General features: G+C 34.5%; 1 protein-coding gene across 2 annotated transcripts in view; it reads right to left on the bottom strand.

Moving 5' to 3' along the window:
• Window positions 1-22,020, bottom strand: part of PIGK (phosphatidylinositol glycan anchor biosynthesis class K) — a 113,937-nt gene that overhangs the window by 50,752 nt on the left and 41,165 nt on the right. For both annotated transcript variants that reach the window (XM_004431515.3, XM_087448776.1), the window contains exon 9: window positions 19,346-19,518. In XM_004431515.3, the coding sequence (XP_004431572.1) occupies window positions 19,346-19,518 (173 nt within the window). The remainder of the gene's footprint in view (window positions 1-19,345; window positions 19,519-22,020) is intronic.

The following is a 22,020-nucleotide window of genomic DNA, read 5'->3' as shown; positions in this document are numbered from 1 at the left end:
TAAGGGAACCTGGAAATTTCTTTTGCAAAATAGTAAAGTTCCCTTTCTTAAAGCCATCCATTATTCCTTTATTTAACATTTTGAGTCCCTTCTAAAAGGATATACTTTTTTATTATCTCTTTCCAAGATCCTTCATTGAGAGGATCTACTTAAATAACTTAACAAGGGAGTAATTTCCGCACGGAAAAAGCTATGTATTCCTTTTTTTACTTTACTATTTTTTTTAAACTGTTTTTGTAGAAAACAATAGTAAATAGAATTTGTTTATACTAAGAAAGGATTCTGGATCCAATACAGTGATGCTACCATCTCAAATCAAAATGCAATTAAAATATTGTCCAAATCCTCTGCATAAGTAATAAAATGCTGCTGCCAAAATTCTGAAACCTAGGAAGTTAGTCTTTACCAACCTTCATCTCTTTGGTGTTCTTTTACCCTTTCATAGATGCCCAGCGCTCTCAAAAATCTTTCTCTTTTGCGCTATCCAAGCACTCCTGAAATAACATTGTAAAATTACCTACTGTGCCCACATATAAGGCCATCTCTGATTCAGAAACAGGTGAAGTTTTTATTCTATACTGCCATATTGACATTAGATTATTTATGTATAAAATGACATAGCTTACTGTGGGCAGAAGGCCAAAGCATCTTCTCAAATACTAGAAATATACCCAACAAAAAGAACAGAAAAGCAAAGATGTTGTGCTATTCCAAATACAAACTAAAAATTAAGAAGATCAATAAATAATTCAATATACATCATTTTAAGGTAATCCAAAATCATAAAGAAATTCTCTAAACATATCAAAAACAGGAAGCTAGCCAAAGTTAGTGTAACCTCTTGAACATGATAGCTCAGAAGAATTACTTGAAATTAAAAGTATATAGAGAAACAAAATTAATTTCTTTATCCAATCTTGTTGGAAAAAAAGAAAGGATAGAAAAATTTCCACTCCTAAACTTCATTTTAAAAAATGCCCGAGCATTCATATCATTGACAATACATATTGCCGTGCAAGTTATACTTGACAAACCTGGAGGCCCATGACATTCCTGAAAGTTTAAAGATATTCTAAGGGAGAAAAGAACTCAAATTTATTGGTCAATAGAGACAAACACAAAATGCTATTACAACTCCAGAAAGGTCCCAAGAGTCACTAAAGATCATTTTTGTGAAGATAGGATTAAATAGCAATGAGACAACAGTCTAATGCATCATCTTCCTTGAAATGAGATCCACCTCCCAAACTCGCAGCATCACCATTCTTCTAATTATCAAACTAAAAACTTGTGAGAGAAAATATTAAAACATAACCTTGGCTATAACCTACTTTGAAGAAGCACAAGGAAAATGAAGAACTGGGGGAAAGAGACATAATTTGAGATAGAGAACAGGAAGTTAACTCCCAAGAGAACTAAGGTTATATTAATTTGTAGCCCGACTGTTGAAATGCATCTTATTTACTGCCAGCTTGCAGTGTGGCATAAAAATGCACATACCAGTTAAAAAAGAATACCTCCCAAGAAACACAGTAAAACAGATATAACAAAAACCCAGAAAACCAAGCAATGCATGGCTGCACTGGTCTGTAAACACACAGAAAGTGTACCTCTTCCTGATTCTTACACCTCCTATTCTTTCCTTTGTCTTCTTGCATTATTTGGGACTTCTTGTGCAATGATGAATAGATGGAATTATAGCAAGCATCCTCATCTTGTCTGACTTTCATTGAGATGCTTCTAAAGATTCACTCTAAAGTATAATGTTTGCTGCTGGCTTTAGACACATAGCCTTTATTAAATCAAGGCAGCTCCCTTTTATTTCCAGTTTGCTAAGCCATGTTCCCTTTCCAACATTAATGATTGATGAATTTTAATCAAATGCCTTCTCTGCATCTACCAGAACAATTACAAAATATTTCATATTTAATATAATGAATAACAAAATACATTAATATATTTTCTAATCCTAAATCATTCTTGCAATTTTAAGATAACTTCTATTTGGTCATGAGTATTTTAATCATAAATTACTGGATTCGAAGTTTATTTAAGATTTGTACATCTGTGATCATAAGTGAGGTTGGCTCTATATTCTTTTGACACTCTCCTTGTCTGGTTTTGATTTCAAAATTAACTAGTTCCATCAAACGAGTTAGGTAACATGCTTTCTTTTTTTATTCTGTTTGTATATGTCAGCCCCACACGTGTGTTTGGTAAATGTCACAGATGAAAACCATCTAAGCCTCCCATTTGTTTGTAGTTTCTTGGGAGAGGGTACACATTTTTAACAATTGAAAAAAAAAAAGCAAATATTCTTTTCCTTGGAGGCTTTATTGCTTTTACTTATTTTTTTTCCTAAATCCCCTCTAAGTATTACTTTAGCCACATTCCAAGTGATTTTTGTGCCCTTATAACGAAGACGTCTCATATAAACAGCACATTTTGGGGTTCTGTTTTTAATTTAGTATGATCACCTTACTCTCAAACAGGGCATTTGGTCCAATTACATTAATTTAATAACTGATACAGCTGGATTTACAACTATTATCTATTTTCTATTTCCTACCTATTTGATGTTCCTTTTTCTTTCTTCTTTTGAATTAACCAAATAGTTTATTAATCCTTTTCTTCCTTTATTAACATGGTAGTTATACATAACATTTACCATTATTATAGTGGTTACCTTGGACATTAGAACACCCAACTTTGACCTGTAGTCTAATCAAACTGATCACATTTACCATTTCTCCAACAAGAATAGTATTTTACAACACTTCAATTCCATTTATCCCTCTGCCTTTTGCCTTACTGTTGTCAGATATTTTAATTCTACAAATATTTTTTAACCTAACAGGAGATCATTTTTATTTACTTATTGTCCCATCAATATTCAATTATCTTAAATGATATATTTACCTATTCTGGGTCTGTTCATTCCTCACTGAATTTTTGTGTTTCCCTTTGGGATCATTTTATTTCTGGCTGAAGAACTCCATTTAGTTTTTATTTTAGTTCAGGTGCACTGGCAACAAATTCTGTTTTTGTTTGTCTGAAAATATCTTTATTTCACCTTCATTTTTTGGAATATATTTTTGCTGTATAGAATTATAGGTTAGAAGTTTTCTTCCTTTCAGCACTTTAAACATGTCATTCTATTGTTTTATGACTCCCACTGTTTACATCAGTACTAAAGGTAATGTGCCTTTTCTTCTCTGGTGGAATTTTAAGATTCTTCTCTTTGGCTATGATTTTTCAGCATTTTGACTATAATGTGCCAAGTTGTGGTTTCCTTTGGGAAAGAAAATCCCACTCCTGCTTCGGGTTAATAGAGTTAGCTGAATCTGTGGTTTGATGTGTTTCATTAGTTTTGTTCATTATCTCTTTAAATATTGCTGCTTCTCTGTTTTCAATCTGTCCTCTAGTTTAAGACACTATTTACACACATTACACCATTTGACTGAACCTAATACGTCTCTTACTCTTTCTTTTTTTCTTTCTGTGCTTCAGTTTGCATATTTTCTATTGAATTGTTTTCAAGTACACTAATCTTGTTTTCTGATGTATCCAATTTGATGTTAAACCATTCATTGAGTTCTTCAGTTCAGAAACTAAATTTTTCAATTTTAGAATGTTCATTTCATTGTTTTAGATATATTCATATTCTCTGGTCAATTCCCTATCTTTTCATCTGTTTTCAAGAATTTTTTTCCTATTTTCTTGAACATACTAAACATAGTTACTTTAAGGTTCTTATGTACTAACTCCAAGTTCTGGATCACTTCTAGGTCTGCTTCTATATTCTCTTTTGTTTTCTGTTTTGCTCTTAGTATATGGTCATAGTGCCCTCCCTATTACGTGCCTAATAATTTTTGATTGATTGTTTATAGGACACGGCATATTTATAATACAAAAAAAAGCCACCAACAATGCTATTTTCCATCTGAGAAGATCCACACTTGCCTCTGCTAGGCAGTTACAGAGTGGTGGTCTGATCACTTCCACTCAATCAGCAACTGAGTTGAATTAGAACTGACTTACAATTTTGATAAGACTCATTCTACCTCTAATTTGCCCCTATTCTTAGGGTGAGGCCTTTGAAGGTTTTAAATTGAAACCTGGCAGGTCTTTGTCCCCTCAACACAGAGATACTACAGAAATTCCACTATGCTTTTCAAAGATTTCTGCCTTAGATTTTTTGTCCTGTTGTCCTGTGCAGCTTCAGAATTCGGCATTCCAGCCCCACTGAACTGCCAAAAGCTGTACTGGTCACGCCGTCCCCATTAGTGACCCTTCATCAGAGGCCAAACCCAGACTCCTCTAGCATAGAGGTGAAAAGCTTTTTTCTGTAAAGGGCCAGAGAGTAACTATTTTAGGCTTTCTGGCTATAACGTCTCCTTCACAACTACTCAACTCTGCTATTATAGCCTGAAAGCAGCCATGGACAATATGTAAATGAATGAATGAATGTGGCTGTTTTACAATAAAACTTTATTGACATAAATAGGCAGCAGGCCAGATATGGCCCATGGGCCACAGTTGGCTAATCTCTACTCTTGCTGCGCCCAGAAATCAGTACATAGATTCAAAGGGAAAAGTAGCTGGAAATTGTCAGTGTCAGTTCACCACCATCTCCAGGACTGTCAGGTCTCACCTGGTATGTTCTCCAGGGACTCCCACCCTGCAGATCTTCATCTCCTCAGAATTCAAGATTAGTAAATTCAGCTCCGGTTTTCAGAGGTTTTCTGCTTAACAGATAGCTTTCCCTTAGGTTCAAAATTGGGCAAATATTTTTAAAAGGAAACTGGTCATGTGATTGAGGCAAATATCTTGAAAGGGAAACTGGTTTTGTGATTGAGTGACAACTGTCACTCTAGCTTCACACAATCACTAAAAATTTTGCCAGTTTCTCTATCTATAAGCAATTACCCACTGCCTGGACCTAACCCAGATTCTCGACTTTTGACCTACTCTTAGAATCAGTAAATTAACCCAGCAGAAAAGTGGCTACAGATTTTGAGCTCATCTCTGAAAAGTTTTCTCAAATTTGGATTTTTAGCTTCTCAGTCCTCATTGCTTTTACACTTCTCTAATGTCTTTAAAAATATGATTTTTGTCTGGCTTTTCTAGCTGTTCTTGGTAGGATGACAAGTCTGTTACAAATTATTTCATCTTTCCATAATCAGAAACTGTATCCTACTACTTTCGATATTTAAAGTTTTCATTATCACTCAGTTCTAAGTATTTTTAAATTTTCCACTGATATTTTTTTACTCCAAGAATTACTCAAAGTGTGTTTTTAAATTTCCATACATATATATTTTAAACAATTCTTTTTTGCTATTGATTCTAACAATTATATTGTGATCAGAAAAAAATGTTCCATAAGATTCCAAACCTTTATAGCTGTTAAGATATGCTTTTTTGGCCAATTATGAGTCAATTTTTAAAAGTATTACCTTTGAGCTTGAGAAGAATGCTTATTTTCTAATTGTTGAATCTATCAGGTCAAGTCTGTTAATCATGTTGCTCATATCTTCAATTTCAAAACATCTAGAGGAATATTTTATCAATTTCTGATAATGTGATATTGAAATCTTCCACTATAATGGTGAATTTATCAACCTCTTCAAGTATGTAAATTTTTAAAAAATATATTGTGGCTGTTATTAGATAATCAAAAGTTTAACATGCTTTTATCTTCCTGCTGAGTTAAACCTTTTACCATTAGTTGCCCTCTTTACCCTTGCTAATACCCTTTCCGAAGTCTATTTTGTCCAATATTAATATAACCACATACATAAGCTTTCTTTTGGTTAGCAGTTGCCTGGTAATCCTTTTATTTTCAGCTATTTAATATCATTATGTTTTCTGTCTGTAGCTGTAGTTAGATTTCTTTTTATCCTAATGTGATGATCTCTGTTTTAAACTAAGATTAATTTATTTAAATTTATTGTTATAAGCAACACAATTATAATTATTTCTGTCTTCTTGCTTTGTAATTTCTATTATTCCTGCTCTTTCTATGTTTCACTTTCATTCCTTTGCTACCTCCTCATTGACTTTTTTAAGCCCATCTTTTCTTCTGTACTGTTTTTATCGTATTTCTTCTATTTCTATTCTTTTAGTGGTCATTCTCAAAACGTAAAATGCACACTTACTTTACAGTCTAAAGCTATTGAAATTTACTACTCTTTTCCCCCCATTCAAAAAAAAACCTCAGATGGGGCCAGCCCCATGGCATAGTAGTTGAGTCTGGCACACTCCACTTTGGCAGCCTGGGTTCACGGGTTCAGGTCCCGGGCATGGACCTATACTGCTCATCAGGCCACGCTGTGGCAGTGACCCACATACGAAATAGAGAAAGACTGGCACAGATGCTGCCTCAGGGCTAATCTTCCTCAAGCAAAAAAAGAGGAAGATTGGCAACAGATGTTAGCTCAGAGCAAATCTTCCTCACGAAAAAAAAAAAAAACAAACCTCAGAATACTTTAAAACCAATCACTTCCTCTCCTTCTTACATAATATTATTATTAAATACATTATTTAATAATATTAAATACTAAATACATATTAAACACTTTGCTTTATCTTACTCCCCCAAACAATTACCATGTCACTATTATCATCATAATTATAAAAGATACTCAGTTTTTGCTTAAATTTACTCACATTTGTACTAATTTATGAGCTCAGCATTCTTCCTTGCACTCAGACCTCTCTTCTGGCTCCTTTGCCTTCTTCAAGAAGTGCATCCCTTTAGATGTCGTATAAGTAAGGGTGTATTGATTCAAAATACTCTCAGCTTTTGTATGTTTGAAAATGTCATTTTTTTGTTCATTCTTTAATGACAGTTTAGCTGGATAACCAATTTTAAGCAGGCAGTCATTTTCTTAAGCCCAACTATACACAAATAGGCCCGCAGCCTTTTGTCCTGACCCTCACACAAAGCCTTAAACTCTAGATTTCCATATCGGTAATTATCACTTAGGGAACCTTGCCTTCCATGGTTACTTACCACATGGATTTTAGCTCCTTATATGTTTTCCCCCAGAGATTTCCCTATTATTGAGGAAAGCAGGGCTTCCTATTGAGAGCCACTGTTCAGCAACGGGCTCTTACAAATACTTTCTGCCTCACAGATTAAAGGGCCTGCAGCAGGATAAAGCACATGGGCCCCTGTAAAGGACGTTGGGATTAAGGTACATCTGGACACATCATGGGGTGGCTCTAGGAGAGGGCTCCCACCCACTGATACTCTCTTCATAGTAAGTCTAAGCAGGCCTTACAAAGGGAAACTAAGAGTCTGAGCTTGTCTCCAACTCCTTAAGGAAGCTGCATGTTTGGAACATTAGCTGTGACTGTCTAGAAACATTATGGGAAGTTGAACTTCTGCAGCCCCTTCCACTGAATAAAGGGGTGCCACCAGTTCTAGTTCAATCTGGAAAAAACCAGAAATGCCATTCATCAATGTTGTTTGTCTTCACACAACTACTTTCTTGGTAGCTCAGCTCTGTATTTAAAAGTACTTTTTTTGTAGTTTATAGAGCATCTAAGTATTTTACAACAGAAGAGTTTTTCAGAAAAATCTAGTCAGCAACAATTCTGAAAGTGAAGCCAATTGTTCTTTATTATTAACTTCAAACCACCTCTCTAATAAATCATTTATATTCATTTCTTATTCTAGAAAAAGTGAATTGTTCTTTCTAATTCTGAATATTACAGGGTATTCTTTTATTGAGAAATATTTCCCTGTGATGAAATTTCAAACTATGGATGCCAAAGGCCACTAAAGTCAAGTTGTGTTTTTACATCTAAGGTAAAAATGGGATTTCTCATATTCAGAGCCAACTCACTTGCAACTTTCAAGTACCTGTTATTACTAGAAGTTACCTAATTTCTGGATACTCAAGGTTTTACTGTGCCTAATTTTCAAATTAGAAAGAAAAAAAATCACCCTTAACACTAAAACCATACAAAATAAATTTGAATCAGTTTCTGTGATTTAGAAGATATACACTACAGTGTTTTGGCATACTAAAGAGAAATCCTTATGACTATCAGTTATTTTTTAAAGTGTAACTTAGAGCTTTTTCTGTCATTAGATACAAGATTTTAAATGTACAGACCATGTTTATGCAAAGCAATTAGAGCAGTTACAACTCCATCTATGGCAAGCAATAGAAACTAAGGGTGGACTCTCTAAGCCAGCGATTGCCTGTACTCATAATTTAGCTCGTTATTACCTGTCTCAGTACCTTAAGGCAAAAGTGCAAAAGAATGTCCTAAAGCATGCAATCCTTAAGTCACCTAAAAGTAGATAGGTAGAAATCTAGAACACTATGTTCCTATTCCATCTCTTAATACACATACTCATAATATACATATATTTGGTATACAGAAATAAACATTTTAAAATTAGATATACTAATTTTAATATAACCCAATTTAAATTGCTTACCAAGTATCTGAATCTCTGACTGGCAATGTTGTTCAGACCAATTAAACTAGGTCCATAACTACTCACAGTGCGATGCAAAGTAATTCTCAGCCAGCATCTACACTTAGTTATCACGGACAAATTCAGGTATTCTGAGATCATATCCTTGGAACTCCTGTATATCATTAATTTTCATTTGTTTTTCACTTTTGAGAAACCATACTGAAAAATATTAACTAACATTAGGCTGAGCCCATCAGATAAAGAACAAAGAAAGGCTCTTAATACTGAAGTTAATATAAAGTTGATCAATCTCACTGAAAAAAAGACATCCCATAACAATATTAGCTGCATGCTTCCCTTAGTGAAAGTACTTTCAGAATAATATGCGACAATGTCATCAAATTAAAGAAAGTGCGAAGTCTGGAATACCACTGAGTATGACAAGAACTTTGTATACTTGAATTACAAACAGAGAAAGATGGAGCATAATAGAATTAGTCAATGTTGGATAGATTAATGTCATCGGTAGCTCAAATGAAAACTGTCAATAAATGTTTGTCTCATGAAGAAACATAATATGTTCTTTTTCTCATATAAATATTTAATTACTATATATATTACCAGGTCATGGCCAAAAGTAAACGATTTTTTTCAGTCTCCTGCTTTTTCTTTATTTTTATGAGAAAATTAATTTTGAAATAAGCATTTTTAATTACCTGCCACCTTGTAGGAATTTATCTATTACATTTATAGAAAAATATACTTTAAATAATATTTACTATATCAATTTAATGAAAACACATAAATGACTTTACTTGCAGTTTTTAAGTACAGTTTGTCTTTATTAAAAAAAATTTATCATGAAATTTCAAATTATTGATTACCCCAGAGAAAATCATAGTATTCTAACAAATCTAACAGCAGTGCCCCAAAATTAATATCTACCGTGAAGGATATTGCTAGCAAAGACCTCACGGCCCTGTCCCTTACCAGGTTCATTTCCCCTCACCCTACAATAAAACCTACAGATAGTTTAATGCTAATATTATGATATCAGAATGAGTATTCTAAAAGACTGATAGGCTACAATAATGAACTAATACTTATAAGATAATTATTGATAAGATAAAACACAATGAAGTAAGCATAAATAGAAATAGAGTTTTAAAAAAATCAACTACATGGGTAAATATGAGAAGGCCAGGCTAACAATAATTCCTGTCAGAATGGGCACTATGTGGCATGCCTGATAAAAATGCAAATCAAGCTATATAAATAAAGCTATATTACACCAAACAAAGAGGGTAACACTCTCACTGTATGTTTTGTCTTGGAGGAGAGACATCAGTACGGCTGCAATGAGTTTTACACGGCATGCTCTTAAAAAGGCATTGACAAAGTATGTTCATTTTATATACATTATCCCCAATCCTCACAATAACTCTGAAGGGAGAGAGTAGATTACCCTTTTATAAAAGATAAAATATCTGAGTTTCAGAGAGATTAAATGATGTGCCTGAAGACATAAAGCAAGGAACTAAGCAAAATTTGAATGCAAGTCCCTTCACCTCCATACTCTTTCTACTATATCAGACTGCCGTAAAGGTTCCTTCTGGCACTAGGAGGGACAGGTTGGCAATACCTCACCTGTAGAATCCTTCAAAACCAAGTAACAAGGCATACCATGGCTTCAATAAAAATGGCAATTTCTGAAATGGGCTTACAAATTTACATTATTAATATAAATGTCTTCTTCCTCTTGCTTTACCTAACAGCTACAATCCTAAAGTGTTAGATATAAATCAATATTTTAAAAATTGAATCCAGTTTTCCCCACTGATAAATTATAAATAAAAACTGGTTTATCTTTATTACTAATTAATCACAAATAATCTTCATACACACATCTTAGGTTTTGGGTTTTTTTTTTATTTTTTGTTGTTTTTTTTTTTTTTTTTTTTTTTTTGGTGAGGAAGATTAGCCCTGAGCTAACATCTGTTGCCAATCCTCCTCTTTTTGCTGAGGAAGATTGGCCCTGGGCTAACATTCGTGCTCATCTTCCTCTACTTTTTATGTGGGACACCTGTCACAGCATGGGTTGATAGGCAGTGCATAGGTCCACACCCAGGATCCAAACCTGCAAACCCTGAGCCATAGAAGCAGAGCTCATGAACTTAACCATGACACCACCAGGCCAGCCCCCACACATCTTAAGTTTTTGATCCTTCAATTTCTTGATTAAGTATTTATTAATATGCAAACTAATTTCTAAAAATATGCCAGAAGAATAACAATTCAAAAAAATCCTGAAGATTTACCTATTTTATAACAAAAATTCCATATTATTAGGTTTATTACAACAAGACAACTACATATAGAGAGAAACGTTTACTATCCTTTTTTAAACTGACAATTCAATATCAAAAGTCTTTTTCTCCTGTCAGTGGTCTGAAGAAACACATAGCATGATTATTTGAAGGTAGAACCTACCTCAATCTTTAGTATTAAAAAATATAATTGTTCCATATGTACAAATATGTAATTCTACTGCCATCTTCTGGTAAAACACAATTTCCCAATTCTTTATAGTACTTCTCCAAATGAGAAACCTCCAGATATGAAATTACTTTCTAGTACTAGATTAATAAAAGCAGAATAGATAATTTTTGCAAATGGCCAAAAATATACTAAAAATAGAACTCTAGCCATAATTTTTATCAGTACATGTGATATATTCTCTCAGTAATGTTGAACACTCATTATTGAGCACTTTACTATATTTGAGCACAGAACTAAGAACTTTACAAGCAAAATGAAAATTAATTCTCTTAATAATCTTATGAAGTGGAGTTATTATTCCCATTTTACAGATGAGGAAACTGAGAATCAAAGAAGTCAAATGGTTTGCCCAAAGTGCACAGCTAATAAACAGCAGAGGCTCTGAATTCAGGAGATGACTGATTCCAATGACCCTACCTTTGATTATTATGCTGTAATATCCTCTATAATGCCGGATAATAAACATTAAGTTGATTTAACTCATTTAGGACATTAAAACTTAATTTAGTGGAGTACAGCAAAAACATTACAATTAGTAAGGAGACCAAGAAAGTCAAAGAATCTAGAATCAAAGAGTTAAACCTTCAAGGTCCCACAATCTACTCTCCATATAATTCAGAACTTTATTCCCTAAACATCCCAGCAGATTAAGTTTCAACGTTTTATTTTATAAATAATACTATATCATTTTTAGGTTTTTCACAATTTACAAATTTTAAGTTCTATATGTTTAGCGTTTAAATTAAAATTAACTGCTTTGATACAGTTTTAAATATTAATAAACACTGGTTGGAAATTACTATCCCTAGTAAACATAGTATTTACTAATTTATATTCAGAGATGTTTTATTTATACAAAGGGATATAGCACTATATTCTGCTACACTATTTATATACACTGATTTCTTAAAAGTCATAAACCAACCCAATGGATGCTTCTGTTAATTGTAAGCAGTGAAATAAACTGCTTAAAAAAAATCTGCCCATGAAATGATCAATACATTATTTTGAAACTATAACAATAATTTATGTGTATACAAAATGACAAAATGGTGATTTAATTATCAGTTTTGGTATCATTATAAATAAAACAATCACACCTACTTCATGCTCTGAAATTCCACTTTAATGAGCTCCTGAATAACTGAAATGACTACCATTTATAAAGAACAATACAAAATAAATGGCCAAATAGGATGCTTAAGATAATACAGAATTATATTGATGAATAAAGTAATCACTTTGAAATATATAGTAGTATGTAGAAAGTAGGGAAGAAATCCTGTCAACTATTGTTTGAGCCATTTTGGTGAATCTTTCATTCATAAAGTTTCATAATCACATTAATTTACTGTGAGCAATTTTCAGTGAATAGTTTGATCACAAAGTTTCATATTCCTCACAATCTATTTTGCCCAACTCCAAAACAGATGTTTCTACTGAATAGGTATATTTAAATTTTGATTTAATTTCCTAGTAAACACAATAAATAGAGATGAATTCAAATGTTCAATGATATCATAAATACTATAATATGTCCTTTACATTTCCATATAAATTTTAGAATCAGTTTGTCAATCTCTACAACAAAAGCCTGCTGGGATTTTGACTGGGATTGAGTTGATCAACACCAGATTCAATAAGATCCAAGAATACAGTCAATATAAAAATTAATTGCACTTCTGTATTTGAGCAACAAATGGAAAATAAATTTTTTAAATATTACTTAAAATAGCAACAAAAACAAAAATATTTGGGAAATTTAATGAAAAGTGTGGAAGATATCTATACTGAAAATTATAAAACAATGCAGAGAGAAATTATAAGATCTAAATAAATGTAGAGATATGTTCACGGATCAGAGGACTCAATATGGTTAAGGTGTCCACACTCCTCAAATATACAGAGTCAATCCAATCCCAATCAAACTCCCAGCAGGTTTTTTTCAGAAACTGACAAAGTGATTCTAACATTTATTCAGAAACACAAAGGATCTAGAACGGTCAAAAGAACCTTAAAAAAGAAAAACTGGTCTGTGGGACTTACACAACCTGATTTCAAAACTTACTATAAAGCTAAAATAATCAAGATAGTCTAATACTGGTATAAACGGACATATAGTTCAACGCAACAGAATAGAGTCCAGAAATAGATCCATACATATATGGTCACATGATTTTTGACAAAGGCACCAACACAATTCAATAATGAATTCAATCTTTTCAATACACGGTGCTGGAATAACTAGATATCCTTATGGAAAAAAATGAACCCCAATCCCTACCTAATGCTATACTCAAAAATTAATTCAAAGTAAATCATAGACCTAAACATAAATGCTAAAGCTATAAAACTTCTAGAACAAAATAAAAGAAAGTCCTTGTGACCTTGAGTTAGGTTAAGAATCCTTGCACAAAGGGCATTAAGCATAAAGAAAAAATTGATAAATGAACTTTATCAATATTAAATCTCCTGCTCTTAAAAAGACATTAAGAAAATGAAAGGCAATCCAAAGACTAAGAAAATATATTTATAATACGTATATCTAACAAAGAACTTGTATCCAGAATATATAAAGAAATCTTACAATTTAGTAAGAAAACAAACAACCCAGTTTTTTAAAACTGAGCAAAAGACTTGAATAGACACATCATGAAACAGGTATGAATGATCAATAATCACATGAAATGATGCTCGACATCCTCAGTCATCAGGGATGTGCAAATTGAAATCATAATGAGATATCACTACACACCTACTAAAACAGCTAAAACTAAAAAGACAAGACCAAGTGTAATTAAGGATGTGGAATAACTATTTGCGGGAATGAAAATGGTATAGTGACTATGGAAAATAATTTGGAAGTTTCTTATAAAGTTAAACATGCACTTCCATATGACTCAGCAAACCTACTCTTAGGTATTTACTCAAGTGAAATGAAAACTTATGTTTGTATGCAAATGTTTATAGTGGCTTTATGGATCATTGCCAAAAACTGGGGGCAAAAACAAATGTCCTTCAACTGGTGAATGGATAAACTGTATCTCATGTATCAGTAGTTTGTTCCTTTTTATTGCTGAAAATTTATTGCTGTATCAGTCAAACTACTGATACATGTGACAACAGGGATGAATCTGAAATGTGTTATGCCAGTAAAAGAAGCCAGACTCAAAAGGGTAGAGAATGTATGATTCCATCTACATGACATTCTGGAAGAGGCAAAACCATGGGGACAGAAAACAGATTAGTGGTTTCCAGGGATGTGGGGGAGGAATTGGATAAAAAGGGGCATAAGGAAATTTCTTTTGGTGATGAAGCGGCATAGTGATTATCCAAATGTATGCATTTGTCAAAACTCAGAACCGTGTACTAAAAAGGGTGATTTTACTGTAAGTAAATTATACCTCAATTTTTAAAAACTCAAAAAAATTGAACAAACTGCAGTTGCACACAACAACACAAATGAATTCCAAAAACATAATATTAGCAAAAGAATCAAAACATAATGTTGAGAGATACACGCTTAGGTGATATAACTAAAATGAAGAGCAAGAAAGTAAATTGCGTACAGTTAGGATAGTGGTTAACTTTGAGGGGGAGTGAGCGGGTTGCAGTTGGGAAGGGCCACAGGGTTGGGGGAGCTCCCCGGGTACCAGCACTGATCTACTTCTTTTTCTGGTGGCTACATGAGCAGTTGCTTTGAGACAATTCACTGAGCTACCATTTATATTTCATACCCTGTTAAAGGAGAGCAAGCCAAGTAACTCAGGGTAAATTATAAAAGAATAAAATAGGAACAGGTATTTTTTAGAAGTATGAGGCATTCCTAGATTCATATCTTGCTCTACCATTTGTTAGATGTATGACTTTCGGCAGGTTTCTTAACCTTTCTCAGCCTCAGTTTACTCATCTTTTAAATGAGGAAATTACACCTGTCTCAAATTACACCTGTCTCATAAAGTTATCATATGAACTAAATAAAATTAATATAAATACCCTTCAGGGTATCTGCCTAGCTCCTGAGCCCTTTTTGGGGGTTCATCTTATTAACATGGGGTGCAACCCCCAGCGGCATGATTTTGTGTTATATGACCCCACTATTGCCCAGCTCGACCAGAGGTGGACATCTGACCCAAGCTGGGCTAATCACAAAGCCGTCCGGGGAGCTTCGAATGGGGAATGAGCAAGTTCATTCTCTATCTGGGCTTTATCACAAACAACAGACAAACCTCCAGGACAGTGGTGTGCACACATTCTATCCCTCCACTGCCAGAGCAGCAGAGAAAGAAGAGACTAAAACAACAGGGAGATGGAGAGAGTGCTGCCCACATTTCTGATTGCTATCTGGTTCCTGATTCCAGTCCCTTACTGGGGTCTGCCCTAGGGTTCCACAAAACACAGAATATCTGTATAACAAATGTCCTTAGGAAAATAATGCCAGCTCATGTTGGATTCTATTAAAGTCCTAGCTAATTATATAAAGCATGAAGCATATAGACAGGGCTCAAAATACGATGACTGTGGCAGCAACCGTCTGATCTTTGACCTCATGCATGGGTGGGGACCTCCTTATGAAGCCCTTGAAAGAGTCCTACTCTGGCGTTCAAAAAATAGGCTGACCTTGGGCCGGCCCGTGGCTTAGCGGTTAGGTGCGCGTGCTCCGCTACTGGCGGCCCGGGTTCAGATCCCGGGCCCGCGCCGACGCACCGCTTCTCCGGCCACGCTAAGGCCGCGTCCCACATACAGCAACTAGAAGGATGTGCAACTATGACGTACAACTATCTACTGGGGCTTTGGGGAGAAAAAGGGAAAAAAAGGAGGAGGATTGGCAATAGATGTTAGCTCAGAGCCGGTCTTCCTCAGCAAAAAGAGGAGGATTAGCATGGATGTTAGCTCAGGGCTGATCTTCCTCACAAAAAAAAAAAAAAATAGGCTGACCTCAATGAGGCCATATTCACCCCTCTGTTGGAGGTCTGTACGAAATCCGTAAGAAAAGAGTCCAGTCTCAAATTTCCTGCTAGACTCAAAAATTTTCAATTGCTCAAGACTGCCTAAAGAGAGAAAGAAATTCTAGTATAACAGAATAAAACTACAACAACAAAACATTCATAAATAGAATCAAGTGCCTAAATTTAGAGCCTAAAGCAAAAGTCAGACTAGGAAAGTTTTCGTCTAACCAACCAGGATAAAAGTTCAGGGTTTACAGTTCATATTGTCCTGGATTCCCTTTTTTCTTGGCCAATGCCTACAGAATTTAGACTCCTACATTTTGTAACACTAAAATGTGCCTTTATTTTTACATTCACAAGCTGGAGCTTCTTTTCCCTATATATATCGTAAGGACACAAAACTGGTAATCTGATTAATGCTAACATAGACTTATTACTAGATTCTCTAGTAAGCCCAACTCTTTCAGGAGGGCAGGCTGTTTGTCTGAATACTTAGTAAAAGTCAACGTACATACACTCAGGTGAAGCAGTTTAGAATCAAGTTATATAAGCCAACCTTATTGCAATCAGCCCTTATTTTACCTCATTTGTTCTTGCAAATAAATTAATAACACAATTAGTAAGATACACACAGAAACAGTGTCGTTACTAACTATATGACTGTACCCTACTCAATATCTAAATTTCAGGAAACATAAAAACAATTATTTCATATAGCTACTTCAGTCAATTTTATGTACTAAAGTTCTTCATCATATCTGATTTTAGTTTAGTACAACTCTAGTACACAAAATATGAAATACTGACAATCTGAACAAATCAGTTCCACTATTTCCCTTATGTAGAAAATAATATTTTTAAAAGTATAACTGCCAATTTTAATAACAGTGACTATATTGATATTTTTAACCTAAGATCTGAAAAAATACATTCTAGCCCATAATTTCCTTTTTTTTTTTTTTTAAAGATTTTATTTATTTATTTTTTCCCCCCAAAGCCCCAGTAGATAGTTGTGTGTCATAGCTGCACATCCTTATAGTTGCTGTATGTGGGACGCGGCCTCAGCATGGCCGGAGAAGCAGCACGTCGGTGCGAGCCCGGGATCCGAACCCGGGTCGCCAGCAGTGGAGCACGCTCACTTAACCACCAAGCCACGGGGCCGGCCCCATAATTTCCTTAATAAAATAGTTTTTTGTGATATCTGATCTCTCACAAATATACTTTTCTCTAAACAAACATCTGATTGCCTTTCATATTTGCATATAAGTACCACCTACACACACTGAGATAATATTTGAGGCATTCATGTAAAACTTCCTGGAGCATGTTTGGAACTTAATTCCCCTAAATTAATTGGATAACATATACCAGTAATCACGAACCCATCTGTAAGCAATATTCTAAATAAAATTTATTTATAAACACTAGAGGGTGCTCTAATTCAACAATCTGGCTTTGATGCTTAAAATAATTTTCTTTTCAATTAAAAATAAATTAAGATAATCTTCAGCAACAATTTTTGTTCTCAAACTAATACATGGAGATAATTTATGAGACAAAATTCCATTCTTCCACAATATATAATGAAACTGTAGAATTCCAGTGAAATCATTTTTTATTGTACAATTATTACAAATTTAATACTGGAGAGAATAGAAAGTAAGTACGGAAGAAGTAAAGATGGCCTTTGCCTACAAAGGAAATTAACACAATGTTCAGATGGTTAAGAGAAGATGTATCTTGTATCTTATAGACTTAAGTTCAAGCGAAATTACAAAATGAATCTGGTAAAAGACATATAGTAGCTCAATTTCAATTTTAGTTGCTAAGTATTAAGATAGTTTAGCTATTTTACAAAGGTAATTTGAAATTCAGTATTTAAATAATAAATAAAAGTAATATTGCTGTAGGATATCATCTGTTGTCTTAAGAAAATATTTTTTAAGCCAATAGCTACAGGAAATTGGAAAAGAAAAAATCCAAAACTTCGAATATCCAGAATAGGAAATAATTAATAATAATATTAATTTTAAATCTTCATAGAAGATGTATTTTGTGCTAGCTTTTTAAATTTATTCCTAAAAAATTCATAAACTCAATTACAAACCTTTGAAATTTTCAAAATTGAGAATAATGTATATGCTGCCATTTGGCAACCCAAAAGAGCTCCCTGGAGTACGAGTTTTCAGTAGATAGCATTAGTTTACCTAATCACGAAGTTCAATACCGAGTATAATATATCATCTATATGTTTCAAGAAAGTGGCTATTAACTGAGACACTATTTAACCCTAACAAAGTGTTTTGCTTTTAAAAACGTTTACAGAGAAAAAAACAAACGGAACTGTATAAATATCTCTAAAATTCACATACCCAAAATCAACCAATTTCTCCCAATCTCCCTCTCCCTCCCTTTCTCTCTCTCTCCCGCAGACACACACACACACACACACACACACACACACACACACACACACACACACACACACACACACCCCTACACACATGTGCATGCATGCATATTCACTGCTTTCTCACTTACAATCCACTCCCCAAGAGGGGGAGTACCTGGCTTATACCTCTCTCTCTCATTCCTTTCCTTAATGAATTACCAAGAGCCCTCAAAGAAATCCTAAACAGTGGTAGCTGTTGATGGATGGTCACTCCAAATTTACAACTGCCCTGGATAAACTGTTCCAGACTAACAGAAGACAACGCTAGGGAAAAGTCAGAGCTACGACCGAACCAGGCTCACAAACCACTCGGACTCTAAGAACCAAAATACATGGCAGTCAGAGAACTAACCAGATTGCTGGAGCCCGAAGAAATTGTGAACATGGAAGCATTGGCACTTGCTTCCCCTTTTTATGTTTATCTGCCTTGCATCTGCCAGATTCCTAGGGCCTTTATTACCCTCTAAATGCCCAGCTGCCAGCTTCATTCAATGTCACCTCGTTTAATACCTCCTACTGCAATAGGTGACAGCGCACACACTCATTAGAGAGGATTAATGTTTGAAACACTCATATACCTCCCCTTTCATTAAGGTCTTCTGAACCACTATACACACCTCCACTGACAGAAAGGTATGGCTCTGAGACAGCCAGTTATGGGGAAAGTTTTAGTCCTTTTTAGCAAATCTCAAATCATACTACTACAAACACGTTTTTTGGACCTACAACATAATCCTAATCATGATCTTAGCTTCCCACTGCTATCTATATCTTTTGATCATAAATCTGAAAAGCACAGGGCTTACATAAATTGAAGACTGGGTAGTATTGTGTAATTTTGTTTACAAACATCAACTTTCATCTCTTAATATTATCTTATACAAACATTTACAAACTGTGAAACTAGAATATTCTATTCAAATAATAATTTAAGATGAATACCTGCTTTCCATGATTCCTAAATCTCGTTGCAAACTAATAGTCTCTGTTGTAATTTCCACTTTCCGTACACTTCCAAAGAAATCGGTTATCAGGACATTTTTAGGATCCCTCTGAAAAAGATCAGTGCGATGTCCAGGAGTAGACACACATAGACTTTTGGGACATACCTGAAACTGAAAAAACATATATAACAATAATAAATACATACATGCCTACATATACATACAACTTTTATTAAATCCAATTAACACAATATAGTAGACTGTAGTATATTTAAATTTACAGCTCTTCTAACCTAAAGAAGCTGCTGGTTCTAAAGATTAAAGTTTCATTGCTATCGCAGTCCTTGATATTCTAAGAAAGCTATACAGACACTAGAACAGGTGATAAATAGGGAAGCTAGCCAAGGAGGGAAAAAACATTCACTTTTTTAAACATATGCTCAAAGTATATTTTGAATGCTTAAATCTAGGAGAACTCACACGCAACAATATGACAAGAGAATTGCTTTTTTCTTCATCTATATCCATCTTAGTGGGATGATCTACCAGAGTGGTTTTTAAAGATTTTGTAATCATGACTCTTCATTCAAACTTTAAATTCAAATAGAAGATCACGTAGTACCCCCATATGTAAAAAAGACGAAAGCTGAGCTACCGTGGATCGCAGGAAGTTGAAGGACAGCCTCCCCGCCAGATATCCCCCTTGCTCTCCTGCTGTGAGCCTATGTAAACCTCTCTATAAATGAAGTAACTTTCTTAGTTTATCCATGAGGAAAACAAACCCAAGGCACATCGAGACACTCTAGTGCTCCAAAGACTATAGTCTGAAAACCACAACTTCATCGCTGCACAGATCTCACAGTAATTTTTATGTTAATCTTATCCCTGTTATTCCACATGAGTGAATTACCAACGACAGACACATATTCATTCACTCATTGAAGCATAAAAAGTGTCTATTACATATACTTCATACTTCCACAGAGGATCAACAATTGATAAGACATGGTCCTGTCTTCAAGGCTTTAAGTCTAGTCAGAGATGAATAACCAAAACAAGGTAGAAAAAAAGGTGACAGGTTCTACTTCAGAAAAGGATAAACTTCTCATAGTTTGAAGATAAGAAAAAAGAGGGAGTCAGATTTAAGCTACTTTTTTAAGGAAAAGGAAGACTGCAGACGGGAAATAAGAACATTCCTAATAATGGAGCAGCTGCAGAGACGTGTAAGGCTAATAACCTAGTTTGGCAGAAGCACAGGATATATAAAGAAAACCATTACAGGACTGCTGGTAAGGGCCCAGGGCCCACAGCACCTGCCCAGGAAGGACAAAACAGATGGAAGGTTGAAGAAACAAAGTAAAAGACAAAACAAAATAAACAAAGAATATTGAAACAAAGGTATATTGAAGGCATCCCTGTATGAGCAACCTGACGCGCTTCATTAAGTTACCAGCAGAAGAAAGCAGGAAAAGCATAGTCAAATGAGCTCGGGAAACACTGAATAAGTATTATCTTCTTTGCTGCTAAAATAAACATACTTTCACATTTTATGAAGTCATTCCTTCCTTCAAGAATGTTTATCCTATCGATCTGATTTTCTTAGCCTCAGCAACATAATGACCTGCAACGACTCAGTTTAATTTTCAATAATCTTCTTCACGTACAGGAATCTCTACGCTCGAGCCGGGTTATATGTTCACCACAAAAGACAAGGATTATCTAGTATTCCAACTGCTGTGCTTCTGCAGGTATTCCACTTTTCTAGAGTATGCTATATACTCTCTTCTTTCAAACCTGAAAATCTACCTCTTCCAGGAAAAATTTTAATCACTAACCTCACTGCATTTAAAGGAACCATACAAATGTGCATTGTTGTCATGTCCTTTCCTTCATTTCACAAATCTTCACTGTGAAATGATTTGTAGATGCATCTACATAGATGTAGATGCATCTACAAATACACCAGGTACTATAATTAAGTTCTGTGGGTAGTAAGATGCATAAAACATGGTCCCTATACCTCCTATTTAAGAAGCTCAAAGCCTCCAGGGAACATCACAAGTATGAACAATTACAGAGCAATATTCAAAGCATAATAAAGGTACATAGCAAGAATTATGAACATCACTGAGGAAAGAACATTACTTGGAGGATCAGAGACTTCATATAACAAGTGATACTCTATAAATGTGGTCTTCAACTGTGACCAATGACACTACACATTTTTAAGAGGCTAAGCACCAAGTCTTCTAATTTTGCTGCTCCTGAAGGTACAATACTCTGAATACAGCTGATACTCAACAAATTTTATCATATACACATAATCCAACAAAAATTAGGTATTATTACACAATATCTAGAGATATGTCACATCACTATATTATTTAACTTCAAGGAAATGGATCATTCTTACTGAACAAGATTAAAATAATCATCATTCAATTAAAAAAATGGAGGGAGAAGGACAAGATGAGATATTAGTGAGGAATGTTTATTAAAAACTAAATAGAGGGCTGGCCCCGTGGCTTAGCGGTTAAGTGCGCGCACTCCGATACTGGCGGCCCGGGGTTCGGATCCCGGGCGTGCACCGATGCACTGCTTGTCCAGTCATGCTGAGGCCACGTCAACAAAAAAAAAAAAAAAAAAAAGAGGAGGATTGGCATGGATGTTAGC

This window comes from Ceratotherium simum, chromosome 2, assembly GCF_057802395.1.
Source record: "Ceratotherium simum simum isolate JZ-2026a chromosome 2, ASM5780239v1, whole genome shotgun sequence".
NCBI lineage: Eukaryota > Metazoa > Chordata > Mammalia > Perissodactyla > Rhinocerotidae > Ceratotherium > Ceratotherium simum.
The sequence above is the reverse complement of the archived record's forward strand: the minus strand, read 5'-3'. Positions and strand labels throughout refer to the sequence as shown.